Source organism: Salmo trutta, chromosome 31 (genome assembly GCF_901001165.1).
Source record: "Salmo trutta chromosome 31, fSalTru1.1, whole genome shotgun sequence".
NCBI lineage: Eukaryota > Metazoa > Chordata > Actinopteri > Salmoniformes > Salmonidae > Salmo > Salmo trutta.
In genome coordinates this window covers 37367818-37386868 of record NC_042987.1, presented here as the reverse complement: position 1 = coordinate 37386868, position 19051 = coordinate 37367818, and the positions used below count along the sequence as shown (strand labels likewise).

General features: G+C 41.1%; 1 protein-coding gene across 3 annotated transcripts in view; it reads left to right on the top strand.

The window, feature by feature from the left end:
* Positions 1-19051, top strand: part of LOC115170152 (nuclear receptor-binding protein 2) — a 55716-nt gene that overhangs the window by 13149 nt on the left and 23516 nt on the right. Inside the window, exons 2-8 of one of the 3 annotated variants that reach the window (XM_029726491.1) lie at positions 13088-13210; positions 13613-13714; positions 14103-14192; positions 14725-14765; positions 15450-15544; positions 17047-17070; positions 17325-17408. In XM_029726491.1, coding sequence (XP_029582351.1) covers positions 13088-13210; positions 13613-13714; positions 14103-14192; positions 14725-14765; positions 15450-15544; positions 17047-17070; positions 17325-17408 — 559 coding nt within the window. Of the gene's footprint in view, positions 1-13087; positions 13211-13612; positions 13715-14102; positions 14193-14724; positions 14766-15449; positions 15545-16936; positions 16961-17046; positions 17071-17324; positions 17409-19051 lie in introns of all 3 variants that reach the window. The other 2 variants (XM_029726490.1, XM_029726492.1) reach the window with 2 other exon arrangements.

Sequence of the window (19051 nt, the reverse complement as noted above, 5' to 3'; positions counted from 1 at the left end):
TTATGAGCAGACACCCACCGTCGCTGGACCAGACAGGACTGGCAAAAAGTGCTCTTCACTGAGGAGTCGCGGTTTTCTCACCAGGGGTGATGTTCGGATTCGCATTTACCGTCGAAGGAATGAGCGTTACACCAGGACCTGTACTCTGGAGCGGGATCGATGTGGAGGGTCCGTCATGGTCTGGGGCGGTGTGTCACAGCATTATCGGACTGAGCTTGTCATTGCAGGCAATCTCAACGCTGAGCGTTACAGGGAAGACATCCTCCTCCTTCATGTGGTACCCTTCCTGCAGGCTCATCCTGACATGACCCTCCAGCATGACAATGCCACCAGCAATACTGCTGGTTCTGTGCGTGATTTTCTGCAAGACAGGAATGTCAGTGTTCTGTCATGGCCAGCGATGAGCCCGAATCTCAATCCCATTGAGCACATCTGGGACCTGTTGGATCGGAGGGTGAGGGCTAGGGCCATTCCCCCCCCAGAAATGTCCGGGAACTTGAGGGGCCTTGGTGGAAAGGGTAACATCTCAAGCAAGAACAGGCAAATCAGGTGCAGTCCATGAGGAGGAGATGCAGCTGGTGGCCACACCAGATACTGACTGTTACTTTTGATTTTCATCCCCCCTTTGTTCAGGGACACATTATTCGATTTCTGTTAGTCACATATCTGTGGAACTTGTTCAGTTTGTCTCAGTTGTTGAACCTTATGTTCATACAAATATTTACACATGTTAAATTTGGTGAAAAATATGCGCAGTTGACAGTGAGAGGATGTTTTTGTGTTTGAACCGGTTCAGAACTTTACTTTTGCTTATCAGAACAATGGAACGGGGAGAAAAATAATGGTTCTGTTCAGAACAAAATGATCGGAAAATAATTTTGGTTCCAACTCCTGCTTTGTTGTGCCTACCAACCTTTGTGTGGTAAAGAGAAACCGCATCAACATTTTAAAAATTGCATGCAATAACCAGTGGCCCCTAATGTATTCTTCTGCCTCAAATATGTAGCTATGATATTGTCTATTTTAGTTGGTGTAGTTTTGATAACCAATAGCTTTTTTTCTTTTTTGATACAACAGTTACACGATTGGTTGTGTCAAACTGCTTTGCTTTATCTTGGCCAAGTCGCAGTTGTAAATGAGAGGCTAGTTGAGAACAAGTTATCTGGTTAAATAAAGGTGAAATAAATAAACAACTTTAGGGCTTATTATAACTTGAGTTCTGTGCTCTCGGCTTTACCTCAGAGGGCTAATACCGTCTGGAGGCCTGCAGACAACACTGGTTCGATATCCAGTCGGTCACAGCGGGGTATGTGGATGGCTGGGAAACCAATCTTTCACCATTTGGCCTACTGAGACGCCACGGAGTCTGAGGCAGATTGTGACGTGCATTGTGCACAAATAAGACACTCGTACAACTCCAGTCTAAACCACAGCCTATTACATTTTGATAAAGTGGATGACTCAGGCCTTGAATAAGTTACTTTTTTAACGGGCTCGCTGGTGAAAAACCTCGCAGTAAAGTTTTTTTTTAATAGAGGTTTCTTCTCAACAACAGCCCTCCCACTGAGTGATAATGTATGAATCCCAAATGACACCCTATTGCCTTTTATAGTGCACTACTTTTGACCAGGGCCCATAGGGCTCCAGTGAAAAGTAGTGCACTATATAGGGAATAGGGTGCCATTTTTGGGATGGTGTGTGAGTGAGAGATTATACATCCTGCAACCTTTTTAGGGGAAGCATTGTAATCAGAACCTGCTGTTATGCGTACTGAAGACTGCAGTGGTCCAACAAACTGTTTACATCGCTGTGCAAGACAGAACTACAAGCCACTGTACTAATTCATGAATGAGAGAACATCTAAATATTGTGCTGGATTGGCTACAATTCTGGATACTATTGTTTATTTGACAGTGACCACTTAAAAGGAGTACATGTACACCAGCGTTAAAAATTAAAAAAATAATAATAATTTCTAGACTATCCCGTCTTAACTGCAGATAGTTTCCGTATCCAATATTTTTGAGCTGTGACATGAACTGCAACTTGTACGAGGAAATCCGCATTCCATTCTTCATGCGAATGACAGTCAAACTGTGTTATCAAGTGCTATTTGCTTGTTAAATTGTCATGCAATGCATTCTCCCCATTTGTTGACTTTTTTTGTTGTTGGTGGCCCACTCTTTTTGATGGTATGAACCCAATTTTTTAAAGGTTTCTGTTTTTTTTATGCTGTAATTCTTCCATGTGTTTTATTTATGGTACGACGTTAATGAAGAGGACCTGTATTTACAGTCTGAAGACTGCTTATGTGTCCTCAATATGGGATGTGGATTTATCTGTGAAGCGGAGGTGCCGGTGTCCTTTATCTGTGATTGGGTCATCCATTTTTGGACTGATACTAGCCATGATTATTGACGACTATACTATCAATTCAGTATCCTTTCACATTGTAAATATTGTACTGGAACTGACTGACCCTGTATATACCTTAGTTGTCTTCTTTTTATATCTTGTGTGTTTTTTTTCGACCTTTTTTGTTGTTGTTATTTTTAGTATTCCATTGTTATTGATTACTGCATTGTTGGGTTTAGTGCTTGCAAGAAAGACATTTCACTGTACTTCTGTAAGACATGTAAAATTGTGAAACTTGAAACTATCTTATAAATGCCTTATTAAACTGTGGTATCACATCAGAACTCAAAATAATAAGCATGTCAAGGAAGTTATGTCTATGAATTTGAGCGGTTAGTCCAACCCCATCCCTCAACTGTATCCCAAAGCAGTGGTGGGGTGGCTACTTTTTAAAGTGATTTTTTAAAGGTGACCTTGTATGGCCTGAAATGTAGTTAGGTTATTCAAAACAATGGGCCTTTCTCACGTTTTACCATCTCAATAAATAGGATACTGTTGCGTTCTACTTCACGTCCAATCACAGGATTTTGAGACGTGCATACAGAGAATGGTTAATAATGCCAGGAATGAAGGTAGTTCTAGTGTGTACAAGGCCTAGTGAAACACATTATTCACATTTTGCTGTCTTCGAATTTTATCTAGAAAAAGTATAAAATTTGCTTTTGTTTTTTCTACAGAATTACACAACCCCCACCCCATTAAAATATATATATATATATATGTTTTGACTGCGTAAGTCTTCACACTCCTTAGGGCGTTTTTGTCAATTGCTCAAGCTCAGTAAATTTGGTTGGGAATCATTGATGGACATTTCATTCAAACCATGTCTCTGATATTCAAGCAAATTTTAAGTCAGGACTCAGACTTGACCACTCAACACCTCTTGGAAAGCCATTCTGGTGTGTCTTAACCATAAATGTGTGTAATTGTCTCACTGAAAAATAACTATTCCAGGGTTAGGTTTTGAAAAGACTGAGATGTGTTTGCTATTACTTTTTACTTTGTTCCTTTTCCTATTTATTTCAATCACGACAAACTCCCCAGTCCCCGCTGATGACAAGCATACCCATAACATGATGCCTCACAATGGGCGTCAGGATCTCATCACGGTATCTCTGTGCATTCAAATTGCCATCGATTTTAAATGCAATTGTGTTTGCATAGATTTTCGGGCTATAACAATAAAAACAGGACAACCCCTCATTCTCCCTCCCTCCAAACCACCACCCACCCTACAAGGCATCTATAAAAGTAAGTTAATTAGGAAAGAAACAAACCAGTAATAGAAACAATGGAAAAGAAAAAGAAGTTCAATAAATTGTTATCAGCACAAATGACCACTAGAACAGACATGACTGCTTACCAAACTATGCAAGTTACACTAAGTGAAAGACAGGCTCTCCACGTATTGTATTGATGGGGACCAGGTTAAGTTGAACTTTTGTCGGGACCCATGCACAGTGTACCTAACCTTCTCCAGAGGCAGAGATGACATCACCTCCTTAACCCACTGCATAAAGGAGGGTGGCTTTGCAGACTTCCAGTGAAAGAAGACAAGGCTGTCACACTTGCCTGATGCATGTGTGCCTTCTGGTCTAGGGGAACTACCCCAAAAATGGTGGTGACCGGGTTGGTGCTAACAGTTGTATTACGCATATGTGTGAGAGCCTCAAAATGGGGTCCCAGAGGCCACTCAAGATTGGCATGACCAAAACATGTGTCACACAGTCTCTGGACTCTGGTGGCATCTCAAACACTTGGTCAACATTTGGGTATATTTTTGCCAATCTGTCATTTGAGTAATGGAGACGGTGCAAAACCTAAAACTGAATAAGCCCATGCCTTATGCAAAATGACGTGTGGATACGCTCAATACTTTGTTGCCATATATCATCGGGTAGCTCGCCACCTATGTCTTGCTCCCATGCAGATTTTGTATTTGCAAAGGAAGGCGGATTAATGTGGAGTATTATGTCGTATAATCTGGAGATTTTGCCCTTCAGATAAGGGTTAAGATCTAAGCACCTCTGGACTGGACACTTAGTGGGCTCAAGTGGAAATTACATTTTTTACATTACATTTACGTCATTTAGCAGACGCTCTTATCCAGAGCGACTTACAAATTGGTGCATTCACCTTATGATATCCAAAATGTCAAGGGGTTTGAATATTTTCATAATTAACTGTATGTACATTTACATTTTAGTCATTTAGCAGACGCTCTTATCCAGAGCGACTTACAGTAGTGAATGCATACATTTCATACATTTTTTTTGTTCTTCCCGTACTGGTCCCCCGTGGGAATCGAACCCACAACCCTGGCGTTGCAAACACCATGCTCTACCAACTGAGCCACAAGGGAAATATTTTTTGGCAAAGCTGCAGGTATCTAAAAAAAAGTGGGTATTGGGAATATTATGGTCAACCCTCAGAGTATCGAATGAGACTAATGTGTTATCAACAAATGGGTCACAAAAAAACATCAGACCGTTCCTATGCCAGATCTGGAATGCCGTGTCAATCTGTGACCCTGGGAAGAGATGATTAGATGTTAATGGAGAGAAGCCGCTTGCTTGTTTAAGGCTAAAGTGATTTCGGAATTGGCACCAGATTTTAATATATAAGGGAGTTCTTAACTAGAGGTTGACCGATTTTATGATTTTTTTTCAACGCCGATACCGATTTTATTGGAGGATCAAAAAGCCGATACCGATTAATCGGACAATTTTATATAATTTTATGTGTGTGTAATAATGACAATTATAACAATACTGAATGAACACTTATTTTAACTTAATATAATATAGAAATAAAATCTATTAGCCTCAAATAATGAAACATGCTCAATTTGGTTTAAATAATGCAAAAAGTGTTGGAGAAGAAAGTAAAAGTGCATGTGCCATGTAAAAAAGCTAACGTTTAAGTTCCTTGCGCAGAACATATGAAAGCTAGTGGTTCAATATTCCCAGTTAAGAAGTTTTTAGGTTGTAGTTATTATAGGATTTGACACGTTGACTATTTCTCTCTCTACCATTTGTATTTCATATGCCTTTGACCTAATCTCGGGAGTTGATAGGCTTGTAGTCATAAACAGGGCTGTGCTTCAAGCATTGCTAAGAGCTGCTGGCAAATGCAGTAAAGTTTGAATGAATGCTTACAAGCCTGCTGCTGCCTACCACCGCTCAGTCAGACTCCTCTATCAAATATCAAATCATAGACTTAATTATAATATAATAACACACAGAAATACGAGCCTTAGGTCATTAATATGGTCAAATCCGGAAACAATCATTTCGAAAACAAAACGTTTATTCTTTCAGTGAACTATAGAACCCTTCCGTATTTTATCGAACGGGTGGCAACCCTAAGTCTAAATATTGCTGTTACATTGCACAACCTTCAATGTAATGTCATAATTACGTAAAATTCTGGCAAATTAGTTCACAACGAGCCAGGCGGCCCAAACTGTTGCATATACCCTGACTCTGCGTGCAATGAATGCAAGAGAAGTGACACAATTTCCCTAGTTAATATTGCCTGAAATATTGCCTGAAACTAAAATGAATTTCTTAACTAAATATGCAGATTTAAAAAATATACTTCTGTGTATTGATTTTAAGAAAGGCATTGATGTTTATGGTTAGGGACATTCGTGCAACGATTGTGCTTTTTTCGCAAATGCGCTTTTGTTAAATCGTCACCCATTTGGCGAAGTAGGCTGTGATTCGATGATAAATTAACAGGCACCTCATTGATTATATGCAAAGCAGGACAAGCTAGTTAAACTAGTAATATCATCAACCATGTGTAGTTAACTAGTGATTATGTTAAGTTTAATAATAGCTAGCAATTTACCTTGGCTCCTTGCTGTACTCGCGTAACAGGTGGTCAGCCTGCCAAGTTGTCTCCTCGTGGAATGCAATGTAATCGGCATCCAAAATTGCCGATTTACCGAATGTTGTGAAAATTTTTAATCGGCCCTAATTAATTGGCCATGCCGATTTTTAATCGGTCGACCTCTAACAATGGGGTTCAAAACAACATGGGTGCCAAGGTTCAGGGGCATTGGGGAGCACCGGAGCGAGACCGGAGAAGTTGGAAGGCTTGACTGTAACTCCATGATGGCCCAAGTTGGGCCATCCTTGTTTTCAAATGTAGAAACCCAATAAACACATTTTAGATATATTTCCTGACCTGTAGTAGTGTAAAAAATTGGGAAGGCCCAGCCCGGCTGCGGGCTTAGGTCTCTCTAGATATACCTTTCTCATTTCTGGATTTGACTTATTCCAAAAGAAGTTGGAAATGTAGCTGTCCAGTTGTTTGAACATCGACTTTGGCTGAAAAATGGGAATCATTTGGAATAAGTACAAAAACCTAGGCAGTAGTCATCTTAACAGAATGAATGCGACCTGCTAATGAAATGGGAAGAGACGACCACCTTATGAAATCCTGCTTAGTGCGATCCAGGAGTGTTTTGTAGTTTAAACAGAGCCTTAAATGAGCGTGTGAACTTTATCCCCAAATAAATAAAGACCTGATGCTCCACCTTAAATGGGAAATTGGCATATCCAATTCCTTCTGCTAACTAATTAATGGGGAGGAGCACACTTTGTTCATTTTATCTTAACCAGAGAATGTCCCAAAACCTTGTAGCATGTCCAAGAGATAGGGTATAGACTCCACAGGGTTAGAGATGTATAAAAGAAGATTGTCTGCATATAATTCTGTTATGTTGCCCCTTAATCCTCTTCTCCGCCGCAGCAGGGTGATTAGCAAGAGGCTCAATAGCCATATCAAATAGGAAAGGGGATAGACAGCAACCCTGCTTCCCCCCCCCCCCCCCCCCCCTCTGTGGAGAACGAAGTAGCTGGAGGTAACATTGTTGGCGTGAACAGAAGCCACTGGGGACGAGTACAAAATCTTAATCCAGAAAAGGAATTACGGGCCAAACCCAAATCATCTCTCTAGTACTGTAAATAGATATTCCCACTCAACCCGGTCGAAAGCCTTGTCAGCATCAAGAGAGATGACGTCCTCTGGCTGTAGAGTTGAGTGGGCAGAATAAAGAACATTAAATAGACGGCACATATTATAGAAAGATTACCTACCTGAGAAATCTGGTTTGATCAGAGGTAATTATATTAGGTATCACTGTCTCTAAACGGCACGTGAGAATTTTCTAATCGCAGCACAAAAGGCTTATAGGGTGGTATGAGCCACAGTCTAGGGGATTCTTGTCCTTTTTTAAGCAAAATCGAAATAGTCCCCTGGGTAAGGGTCTGTGGCAGTTTCTGACTAGAAAGGATTTCATTGTACATTGAGCTGAGGATAAGGGATAATTTAGAGGAGAATGCTTTAAAAAATTCAATAGGGAAGCCATCAGACCCAGGGGCTTTACCGCTGTGCATGGACTGGATTTCCAGAGTAGCTTCATCTTCACTCATTGAGGCATCCATGTTGGTTTGTTCATATTAATTGAGACCGGGGATGTCTAGAAATGCATGCATACGAGATGTGTCAAGAAGAGCCTCTGACAAGTAAAGAGCAGAGTAGAATTGCTTAAATTGATTGTTGATTTCTTTGGGATTGGTAGAAGTTAAATCAACTGCAACACAGATTTCAGGTATGGTGCTGCTAGCAGCGGATTGTCGAAGCTGGTGAGATGTTCATAGAATTTTTACCTCGACTTAAACAGAAGTTGCTCTGTTTGTTTGGTGGAAAAATTGTCATTCTGATTTGTGTAGCAGTCTCTCTTTGTAGAGTTCAGGAATCGGAGAAGAGGCATATCTGTTGTCCACATCTAGAATGAGTTGCGATAGCTCCGATAAGTGTTTGGTGCGCTGTTTGTCATACGCTGTGTATGAAATAATTTGACCCCTTAGATATGCTTTTAACAACTCCCACACAGTAGAGTGAGACAAGTCAGGGGTGCAGTTGATCTGTAAAAAGAGATCAATGTGAGTTGATATGTATTTTTTTAAAGGCACTACAGGATCGTAGTAGTGGGTCAACTCGCCACGTGCATTATGACACAGTACTTTCAAGAACGTGGATATCTAGCTGGACAGTTCTATGGTCTGACATAATGATGCTGGGATATTGGCTATTAGTTACAAAAAGAAGAATTCTATTTTCCAGCAGGAAAAAGTCAATTCTAGAGTATGAGCGGTGGACTGGAGGGAAAAAAAGGGAGTACTGTTTAACCTCTCTTCGATAGGGGGCACTATTTTCACGTCTGGATGAAAAACGTGCCCAAAGTAAACTGCCTGCTACTCACGCCCAGAAGCTAGGATATGCACATAATTGGTAGATTTGGATAGAAAACACTCTAAAGTTTCCAAAAGTGTTAAAATAATGTATGTGAGTATAACAGAACTGAAATGGCAGGCAAAAACCTGAGGAAAATCCATCCATGAAGTGCTATTATTTTGAAATGGCTGTTTTTCCAACCATATAAATGGTTATGACCCAGATTGCGTTCCTTATGGCTTCCACTAGCTGTGAACAGTCTTTAGACATTGTTTCAGGCCTTTATTCTAAAAAATGAGGGAGAATGAGCAGTTTCAATGAGAGGCCAGTGGAAAGTCCCCAACCTGTTTGGTGCGCAATCCCGAGAGGGCGCCTTTTGTTGTTTTTCTTTAACATTGAAGACGCTATTGTCCGGTTGAAATATTGATTATTTAGGCTAAAAACAACCTGAGGATTGATTATAAACATCGTTTGACATGTTTCTATGAACTTTACTGATACTATTTGGAATTTTCATCTGCCTCTTGTGACCGCATTTGCCTTTAGATTACTGAACAAAATGCGCCAACAAAATGGAGGTTTTTGGATATAAGGAGGGACTTTATCGAACAAAACAAACATTTATTGTGTAACCGGGAGTCTTGTGAGTAACCATACGAAGCTCATAAAAGCTAAGTGATTCATTTTATTGCTATTTCTGACTTTCGTGACTAATCTACTTGGCTGCTAACTGTTTAATGTTTTGTGTGCTGAGCGCTGTCCTCAGATAATCGCATGGTATGCTTTCGCCGTAAAGCCTTTTTGAAATCTGACACGGCGGCTGGATTAACAACAAGTTAAGCTTTATTTTGATGTATTGCACTTGTGATTTCATGAAAGTTTAATATTTATAGTAATTTGAATTTGGCGCTCTGCCATTTCACTGGATGTTTGACGCAAAAGTCCCACCTATCCATAAGAAGTTAACTCTAGGATAGGTGACCTGACCAACATCCATTGAAAGTGCAGGGCGCCAAATTCAAACTACAGAATTGTAAATATTTAACAATATTGCATGTGTATTTTCAAGATGTCAAAATAAAGCTTAACTTTATTTAAGGCTCAAAATGGCCAGAAACAAAACTTTCTTCTGATACTTGTCAGTCTATTCTTGTTCTGAGAAATGAAGGCTATTCCATGCAAGAAATTGCCAAGAAACTGAAGATCTCGTACAAGGCTGTGTACTACTCTCTTCATAGAACAGCACAAACTGGCTCTAACCAGAATAGAAAGAGGAGTGGGAGGCCCTGGTGCACAACTGAACAAGAGGACAAGTACATTAGTGTCTAGTTTGAGAAACAGACGCCTCAAGTCCTCAACTGGCAGCTTCATTAAATAGTACCCGCAAAACACCAGTCTCAACATCAACAGTGAAGAGGTGACTCTGGGATGCTGGCCTTCTAGGCAGAATTCCTCTGTCCAGTGTCTGTGTTATTTTGCCCATCTTAATCTTACATTTTTATTGGCCAGTCTAAGATGGCTTTTTCTTTGCAACTCTGCCTAGAAGGCCAGCATCACGTCTAGTGCAGGGTCATAGTATGAGCCCAAAATGGCTAGTTAGTATTATGTCACCTGTCCTCCTGTGGATGTATGTGCGTGACAATGTATTCGTTGGCCTTGGTTGGGTCTAAGAATGTCTTCTGCTCGCCGGTGGGAGTAGTGATCTTCAGGATAGCTGGGTAAAGAATGCCTAACTTAGTGTCCAGACAGCGGTGTAGGAGCCCCTTCACCTCGTTGAAGACTGACCTCTTCTTCATGACTACCGCCGTGTAGTCCGGGTAAATGCGAATATCCTGGTCATTGTGGGTGATGGGAGCCGCTCGCGTTGTCTTAGGGATGACATCCTCCTCCTGAAGGTAGTGGCATTTAACTACTATGGGTCTTGGCGGCTCCCCATTCTTCGGTGCGAACTGTATGCTTCTGTACTCCCTGTCAAGGGTGGGGGGCGTAATCGAGGCCTAGAATTTCCTGTAGCAGTTTAGCTATGGACAGGGTAGGCTGCATTCCGCCTACGGTCTCGAGTCCCTCTCTCACGCCGAAAATGTGACAGTTCCCCTGGCACTGTCTGTTCTCGAGGTCTTCAACCTTGGAAGAGAGTTTGGCGACATCTGATGATAGCCGGACGACTTGCTCTTCCAGTGTCACCATTTGTCGGAGTAAATATTTGCGCCATATTCCAGGCTATTAAGACGGGTGTCATGTCTTGTCAAGTCTTTGTTAACGGAGTTGATCTTTATGTATACCTCGGTGGCGAGAATAGCTATTTGTGCGGATAGGTCAGTGGATAGTGACTCCACCTTATCTAGCACAGTCTGTTCAGATTTAATGATTGCCGCCATTACCATGGCTAGGTCGGGGATCAGAGTCCGTGTCAGGTAAGCCCACGGCCGTTGTTGTCTCGACATTTTACAATTTAAAAGACAAAGAATTTCAGGGGAAAAAAGCCAGATTAGTAAAATGGGTTCGATTCCATATTAAACGTTACAAAATGAACACGGTGGGGGAGGTGTTGGTCAAGTATTAATAGTAAATTGTTCACCCTGGATTGGTGCACAGATCCAGGGCGTCTTCACATGTTGCTGCTCACCAGCGCTTCCCAGTATTTTGTTGTTGTAAAAAAAATTATAGACTGATCATTTCTTTGTCAGTGGGCAAACGTACAAAATCAGCAGGGGATCAAATACTTTTTTCCCCTCACTGTACCTATGTAAGAATGCAGTTCATTGACTACAGCTCAGCATTTAACACCATAGTATCCTCCAAGCTCATCGTTAATCTCGGAGCCCTGGGTCTGAACCCCGCCCTGTGCAACTGGGTCCTGGACTTCCTGACGGGCCACCCCAAGGTGGTGAAGGTAGGAAACATCACCTCCACTCCGCTGATCCTCAACATAGGGGACACACAAGGGTGCATGTTCAGCCTCCTCCTGTACTCCCTGTTCACCCATGACAACGTGGCCACGCACGCCTCCAACTAAATCATCAAGTTTGCAGACGACACTACAGTAGTAGGCCTGATTACCAACAATGATGAGACAGCCTACAGGGAGGAGGTGAGGGCCCTGGGAGAGTGGTGCCAGGAAAATAACCTCTCACTCAACGTCAACAAAACAAAGGAGCTGATTGTGGACTTCAGGAAACAGCAGAGGGAGCAGCCCCCTATCCACATCGACGGGACCGCAGTGGACAAGGTGGAAAGCTTCAAGTTCCTCGGGGTACACATCACAGACAAACTGAAGTGGTTCACCCACACAGACAGTGTGGTGAAGAAGGCAGCACCCAATGTCACAGGAAGACCAAAAAGACCAAGGACAACAACCACCCGAGCCACTGCCTGTTAACCCCGCTATCATCCAGAAGGCGAGGTTAGTACAGGTGCATCAAAGCTGGGCCCGAGAGACTGAAGAACAGCTTCTATCTCAAGGCCATCAGACTGTTAAATAGCCATCATTAGCACCTTAGAGGCTGCTGCCCTATATACATAGACTTGAAATCACTGGCCACTTTAATGTTTATATATATATATATTAAACCACATTTTGCATTACTCATCTCATATGTATATACTGTATTCTATACTATTCTACTGTATTTTAGTCTATGCCGCTCCGACATTGCTCGTCCAAATATTTATATATTCTTAATTCTTTTAGATTTGTGTGTATTGTTAGATATTACTGCACTGTTGGAGCTAGAACACAAGCATTTTCGCTACACCCGCAATAACATCTGTTAAACATGTGTATGTGACCAATAAAATGTGATTTGTAATGATGATCATGCTGTTTTAATCCGTTTCTTGATCTGCAAACACGTGTCAGGTGGATGGAGTATCTCGGTAAATGAGAAATGCTCGCTAACAGGGATGTAAACAAATTTCTACACAACATTTTAGAGAAATAAGCCATTTGTGCATATGGAACATTTCTGGGATCTTTTATTTCAGCTCATGGAACATGGGACCACTATAACATGCAGCACGAATCCAGGGTTCATTTGAATACTTTTAACAAATCCTCATTTTCTTTGATGTAATCACTGATCTGACATGTCTGGATTGGTGAAAACTAAGAGGTGGTACCCTTGCTTTCACCCATTCAATTGTTTTGTATCAGTGATTGCCTCAAGGAGGGGAAGAAAGAGGGAAGCATTATACATTTATATTTTTGACTTTTGTTGAACAGATGGAGATGGAGGATGACAATGGGGAAAGATGGAGATGTGTCATATGACAGTAGGCCAGATTCTAACCTATGCCGACATTGTAGACATGTGCTGGAGACAGGCTTTACCACTAGAGCACCAGGCCACAGAGGGAAGCATTTTAACAGTTTCGAAGAGGGCTGACTAATACTTTGGACCTATGCTTTCCTCTGTTTTTGTAGGTGAGTCAGGGGAATGTCCCTGGCATCGAGACTGCCTCACTGGCCATGGACACAGAGGAGGGGGTGGAGGTGGTGTGGAACGAAGTGCAGTTCTCCGATAAGAAGGTCTTCAAATCTCACGAGGTATCTTTTTGATAGTCCTTTACAGATTTTTTTTTATTTTAAAATAAAAACAATTTAAAGGCACCATCTGGTTAAAAAAAAAGTTTGACCCGGCAGGACTAGAAAGGTAGATATTTTTGTTGTGTGTGTCTGTCAAAGAGTGATATGGATAACCGGCTTCGAGTGCTCATGGGGCGGCAGGTAGCTAGTGGTTAGAGCGTTGGGCCAGTAACCGAAAGGTTGTGAGATCGAATCCCTGAGCTGACAAGGTAAAAGTCTGTCGTTCTGAACAAGGCAGTTAACCCACTGTTCCAAGGCCGTCATTGTAAATAAGATAATTTGTTATTTAACTGACTTGCCTAGTTAAATAAAGGTAATAGAACATTTCAGAAGTGTGGGTCTTCATGGTTGTTTGTCTTGCAGGATCGAATGAGGGAGATGTTTGAGAGCCTGATGCACGTAGATCACCCCAACATTGTCAAGTTCCATAAGTACTGGCTGGACACCAGGGAGAGTCGGGCGAGGGTGAGGGACATGAGCACGCATGACCCTGGTCTTTCTCTTTCTCTTTCTCTCTTTCTCTTTCTCTTTCTCTTTCTCTCTTTCTCTCTTTCTCTCTTTCTCTTTCTCTTCTCTTCCTCTCTCTCTCTCTCATACATACTCACAGGTAACCAGTACATACTGTACACAGGTAACCAGTACATACTGTACACAGGAACAAACCGTCAGCGTCCTGGAGAAGTAATTCCCCTCCTTTCTTTAAAAAGTAAATTCAAAACGGCTTGTGAATTTCAATGACTATAGTATATGGATATATAATTTTATACTTTTTGGATAAACAAGGTTTTCCAAGAACACTGATGTCCCCCCCCCCCTCCACTCATTATATCTCCATGTCTATCTCCGAACTCAGGTGATCTTCATCACAGAGTACATGTCATCAGGCAGTCTCAAGCAGTTCTTAAAGAAAACAAAGAAAAACCACAAGACCATGAATGTCAAGGTGAGTCCATTCCATAGAGAATGATAAGAGGCCTCTAATGACCAAAAGGCTGAGGGCTTCCACCATTTTAAAGTAGTCAAGTGGGTGGGTAATTCCTATCGGTAGCCTCAATGGCGTTACCCAGGCTGTCAGATCTATCATCTCTATGGTCCATTCCCACTCGTCTTTCTCCTCCCCCACCAAACCTCAACTGGGAATAGCGCCATCTAGTGTTTGGCTTTAAAACTACCACAACATATAGGATTTAGAAGGTTTCTCGTAGTCACTTATCCTGTATTTGTCTCTGGATGCATTCCAGACCCCCCGCTAAGCAGTCGCGCTGCACATACTAACCAATTCAAATGCTCTGCAGCAGGGCATCCGATTGCACCAGTAGGTTAAACACTTATCCAGACGGTGTGAGATTTTGTTGCATGACTGCAATGTAGACGGCCTGGAACGAGGCCACTGTTTTTGTATCTATGTAACAGTCATTCAGTAAAGCTATGTTTGCATATTTTTGTCTCTCTGCTTACGTGTGGTCGGTTTTTAGGCATGGAAGCGATGGTGCACTCAGATTCTGTCAGCTCTGAGGTAAGAAACCCGGCACCATTCAACCTGTCACTCAAAACTCTCGCAAACCAGATGCCACGATTTTCTTGTTTTTTTTATTATTATTTACTGATAGCCAGGGGCACACTCCAGCACTCAGACATAATTTACAAACAAAACATTTGTGTTTAGTGAGTCCACCAGATCAGATGAAGTAGGGATGACCAGGGATTTTCTCTTTTAAGTGCGTGAATTAGACAATTTTCCTGTCCAGCTAAGCATTCAAAGGGAAATTGTATGGAGTTAAAAAGTACATTTATTTTCCTCAGGAATGTAGTGAAGTAAAAGTAGTAAAACATATAAAAAGTAAAGTACAGATACCTGAAAAAAGTATTTTTACTTAAGTACTTTACGCCACATGGTCACGAGGAAAAACGAAGATGGCGGCTCCACAAAGCAGTATCCCAGCAGGTTAAGTGGAGGATCTGGCTGCCATGTTTACATTTGTTTCTTAAATTGTATTATATTTAACTACTATAAATGAACAACTTCAACATCAAGCTGAACGATGTGAAACTGTTTATCCTGTAGAAGATTTATGAAGTAGATTTATACACAGCACATGACAAGACATAATATATTACTGACATTGATTTTAACACAGGACAGAAATCACACGCACGCAAAAAGGTTAGTTTTAATATGAATGTGAATTTATGTCCGCAGTTATCTGCATTCCTGCCACCCGCCCATAGTCCATGGCAACTTGACGTGTGACACCATCTTTATCCAGCACAACGGACTCATCAAGATCGGCTCGGGTATGTGGTCTACAGGGCAAGGAGAAGAGTCCCAGTACTCCACTGTTTTCCCTGACGCTAGTTGGATTTAAAAGGAAATGCTATGCCTTTAAAACCATCAGAGGTAGTGCACAAGTGGACACTTGTAGGGAAAAGATTGGAGAATTACAACGCAGGTGTTTATCTAATCACCAAAAAACAACGGTAATAAAAGACGGCTGTTACTAACGTACCCCTCTAACTGACCTACAGTGATATCACATTCTATTAAGTTGAATGGGGATTACAGTACTAGTATGTGTGTGTATATATATATATATATATATATATATATATATATATATATATATATATATATATATATATACAGTACCAGTCAAAACTCATTGAAGGGTTTTTCTTTTCTTTTTACTATTTTCTACATTGTAGAATAATAGTGAAGACATCCAAACTATATAAAATAACATATGGAATCATGTAGTAACCAAAAAAAGTGTTCAACAAATCAAAATATATTTTAGATTCTTCAAAGTAGCTACCCTTTGGGCTCATCAGACCAAAGGACAGATTTCCACCAGTCTGTCCATTGCTCATGTTTCTTGGCCCAAACAAGACGCTTCTTATTGGTGTCCCTTTGGTAGTGGTTTCTTTGCAGCAATTTGACCAGTCTCCTCTAAACAGTTGATGTTGAAATGTGTCTGTTACTTGAACTCTGAAGCATTTATTTGGGCTGCAATTTCTGAAGCTGGCAACTTTTAATGATCTTATTCTCTGCAGCAGAGGTAACTCTGGGTCTTCCTTTCCTGTGGTCAGTCCTCATGAGAGTTTCATCAGGGGGCTTGTTGATTTTTGCAACTGCACTTGAAGAAACTTTCAAAGTTCTTAAGTAAAGTATTGATGGACTGTTGTTTCTCTGCTTATTTGAGCTGTTCTTGCCATAATATGGACTTAGCCCAATTTTGTAAAAGACCATCTTCTGTATACCACCCCTACCTTGTCACAACACAACTGATTGGCTCAAATGCATTAAGAAGGAAAGATATTCCACTAACTAATTGACATGCATTCCAGGTGACTACCTCATGAAGCTGGTTTAGAGAATGCCAAGAGTGTGCAAAGCTGTCATCAAGGCAAAGGGTGGCTGGCTACTTTGAAGAATCTCCTAAAAATATATTTTGACTTGTTTATCACTTTTTTTTGGTTACTAGATGATTCCATATGTGTTATTTCATAGTTTTGATGTCTTCGCTATTATTTTACGTTGTAAAAAGAAAAACCCTTGAATGAGTAGGTGTGTCCAAACTTTTGACTGGTACTGTATATAATTGAATAAATACGTGACTTTTCCTCGGTTTTTCTCTTGGGGCATGATCATTTGTTTGAATTCTCTGTGTCTTTCTGTTTTGTTTACAGTGTGGCATAGGCTGTTTGTCAATGGTAAGAATCCTATTTGTCACTGTTTCCCCCCCCCCCCCCCCCCCTCTAGTCTACAATCCACTAGTGTAGCCACTGTACATCCACAGTGTGGCATAGGCTGTTTGTCAATGGTAAGAATCCTATTTGTCACTGTTCCCCCCCCCCCCCCCCCCCCCCCCCCCCTCTAGTCTACAATCCACTAGTATTTTAGGAAATAAATTCTGTTGTGGTTTATGTTCTCAAGACTACCCTTCACTTGGTCAAAAAAAACTCTGTTTTTTTACATAACCTATTAAACTGTTGAAGAGCAGTTGCGAATATAATCTGTTTGATAGTGTGAACTTATTATTTTTTTTTTACTCTGGTCTTTTTGTCCCATTCCTAGTTTTCCCAGAGGCGATCTACGGAAATGTGCAGCATCATCGGGATGATGAAACGAACCAGCACTATTTTGCTCCTGAATACGGCTGTAAGTGTCTGTGTATCTCCCATCTTTCTTACTCTCCCTTTAACTCTATCTACTCCTCATGCATTTGATGTAGCTCTTATTTTGGCTCGTGTGTATGAACAATACTCCACCACCTATTCTGCTTTCTCTTATGATAATTTAGTTAACTTTAATAACAAATGAAGGGCAACCATTGATGCCATAGCTCCAGTAAGGTTGAAAAAGGCCACATCCAAAAGGAGAGCCCTTTGGATGAGTGAGGAAACTGATACATTAGAGAAATTACAGAAAGGCAGAGCGGAAGTGGAGAAAGTCAAAGTTGCAGGTCCATTATGATATTCTGAGAGAGCAACTTGACATGTATAACAATGCAATTATGAAAGCCAGACAGGCTCATTTTACTAACTTGATCACTATTAATCAGAGTAATTAGAGAGTGCTCTTCTCCACCATTGACGGCCTGATAAATCCTACCCCTGCAAACCTATGTGTACTTTCCTCCACATCTAAATGTGATGAGTTTGCAGCATATTTCAGAGATACCCAGCCTAATGTTGGTGATCAGTAAAGCAAAACCTGATGAGAAGGCACTATGGATTTATTACCCCTGGTTGACACAGACATGCTCAGGAAAGTGATATCACAACTTAAGCCTTCTCGATCCTATCCCCAACACCTTCAAAACAGTTTTTAATAGTATATCTGAAGAAATGTAAGCTATTGTTAACCACTCCCTGTTCATAGCAGTTTTTAGTGCAGTGAGGAAAGTGCATATGTTAAAAACCGTTCTGAAGAAAATCAATCTGTACTGAACCAAAATATTAACGCAATATTCAACAATTTCAATGATTTTACTGAGTTACAGTTCATAGGAAGGAAATCAGTCAATTGAAACATTCATTAGGCCCTAATCTATGGATTTCACATGACTGGACAGGTGTGCAGCCATGGGTGGGCCTGGGAGAGCATAGGCCCATCCATTTGGGAGCCAGAACCAACCAATCCGAATGAGTTTTTCCCCACAAAAGGGCTTTATTACAGACAGAAATACTCCTCAGTTTCATCATCCGTCTGGGTGACTGGTCTCAGATGATCTCACAGGTTAAGGAGCCAGATGTGAAGGTCCCAGGCTAGTGTCGTTACACGTGGTCTGCGATTGTAAGGCCTGCCAAACTGCCAAATTCTCTAAAACAACATTGGAGGCAGCATTGTGTTGTGTGGCCTTTTATTTTCCCCAGCACAAGGTGCACCTGTGTAACGATCATTATCTTGGCAAAGGAGAAATGCTCACTAACAGGGATGGAAATTAATGTACACAACATTTTTGAGAAATAAGCTTTTTGAGTGTAAGGAACATTTCTGGGATATTTTATTTCAACTCATGAAACATGGGACCAACACTTAATTTTTTTAATTGAACCTTTATTTAACGAGGCAAGTCAGTAAATAAGAATTTGTTCATTACTATGACGGCCTACACTGGCCAAACCTGGACAACACTGGGCCAATTGTGTGCCGCCCTATGGGACTCCCAATCACGGTCAGTTCTGATACAGCCTGGATATAAACTTACATGTTGCATTTTATTTTTGTTCAGTAAATAGTCTAATGCTCTTAGCAATTTTCGGACAATCGCCAACCTTCCATTATTAAGCAAACTTGGT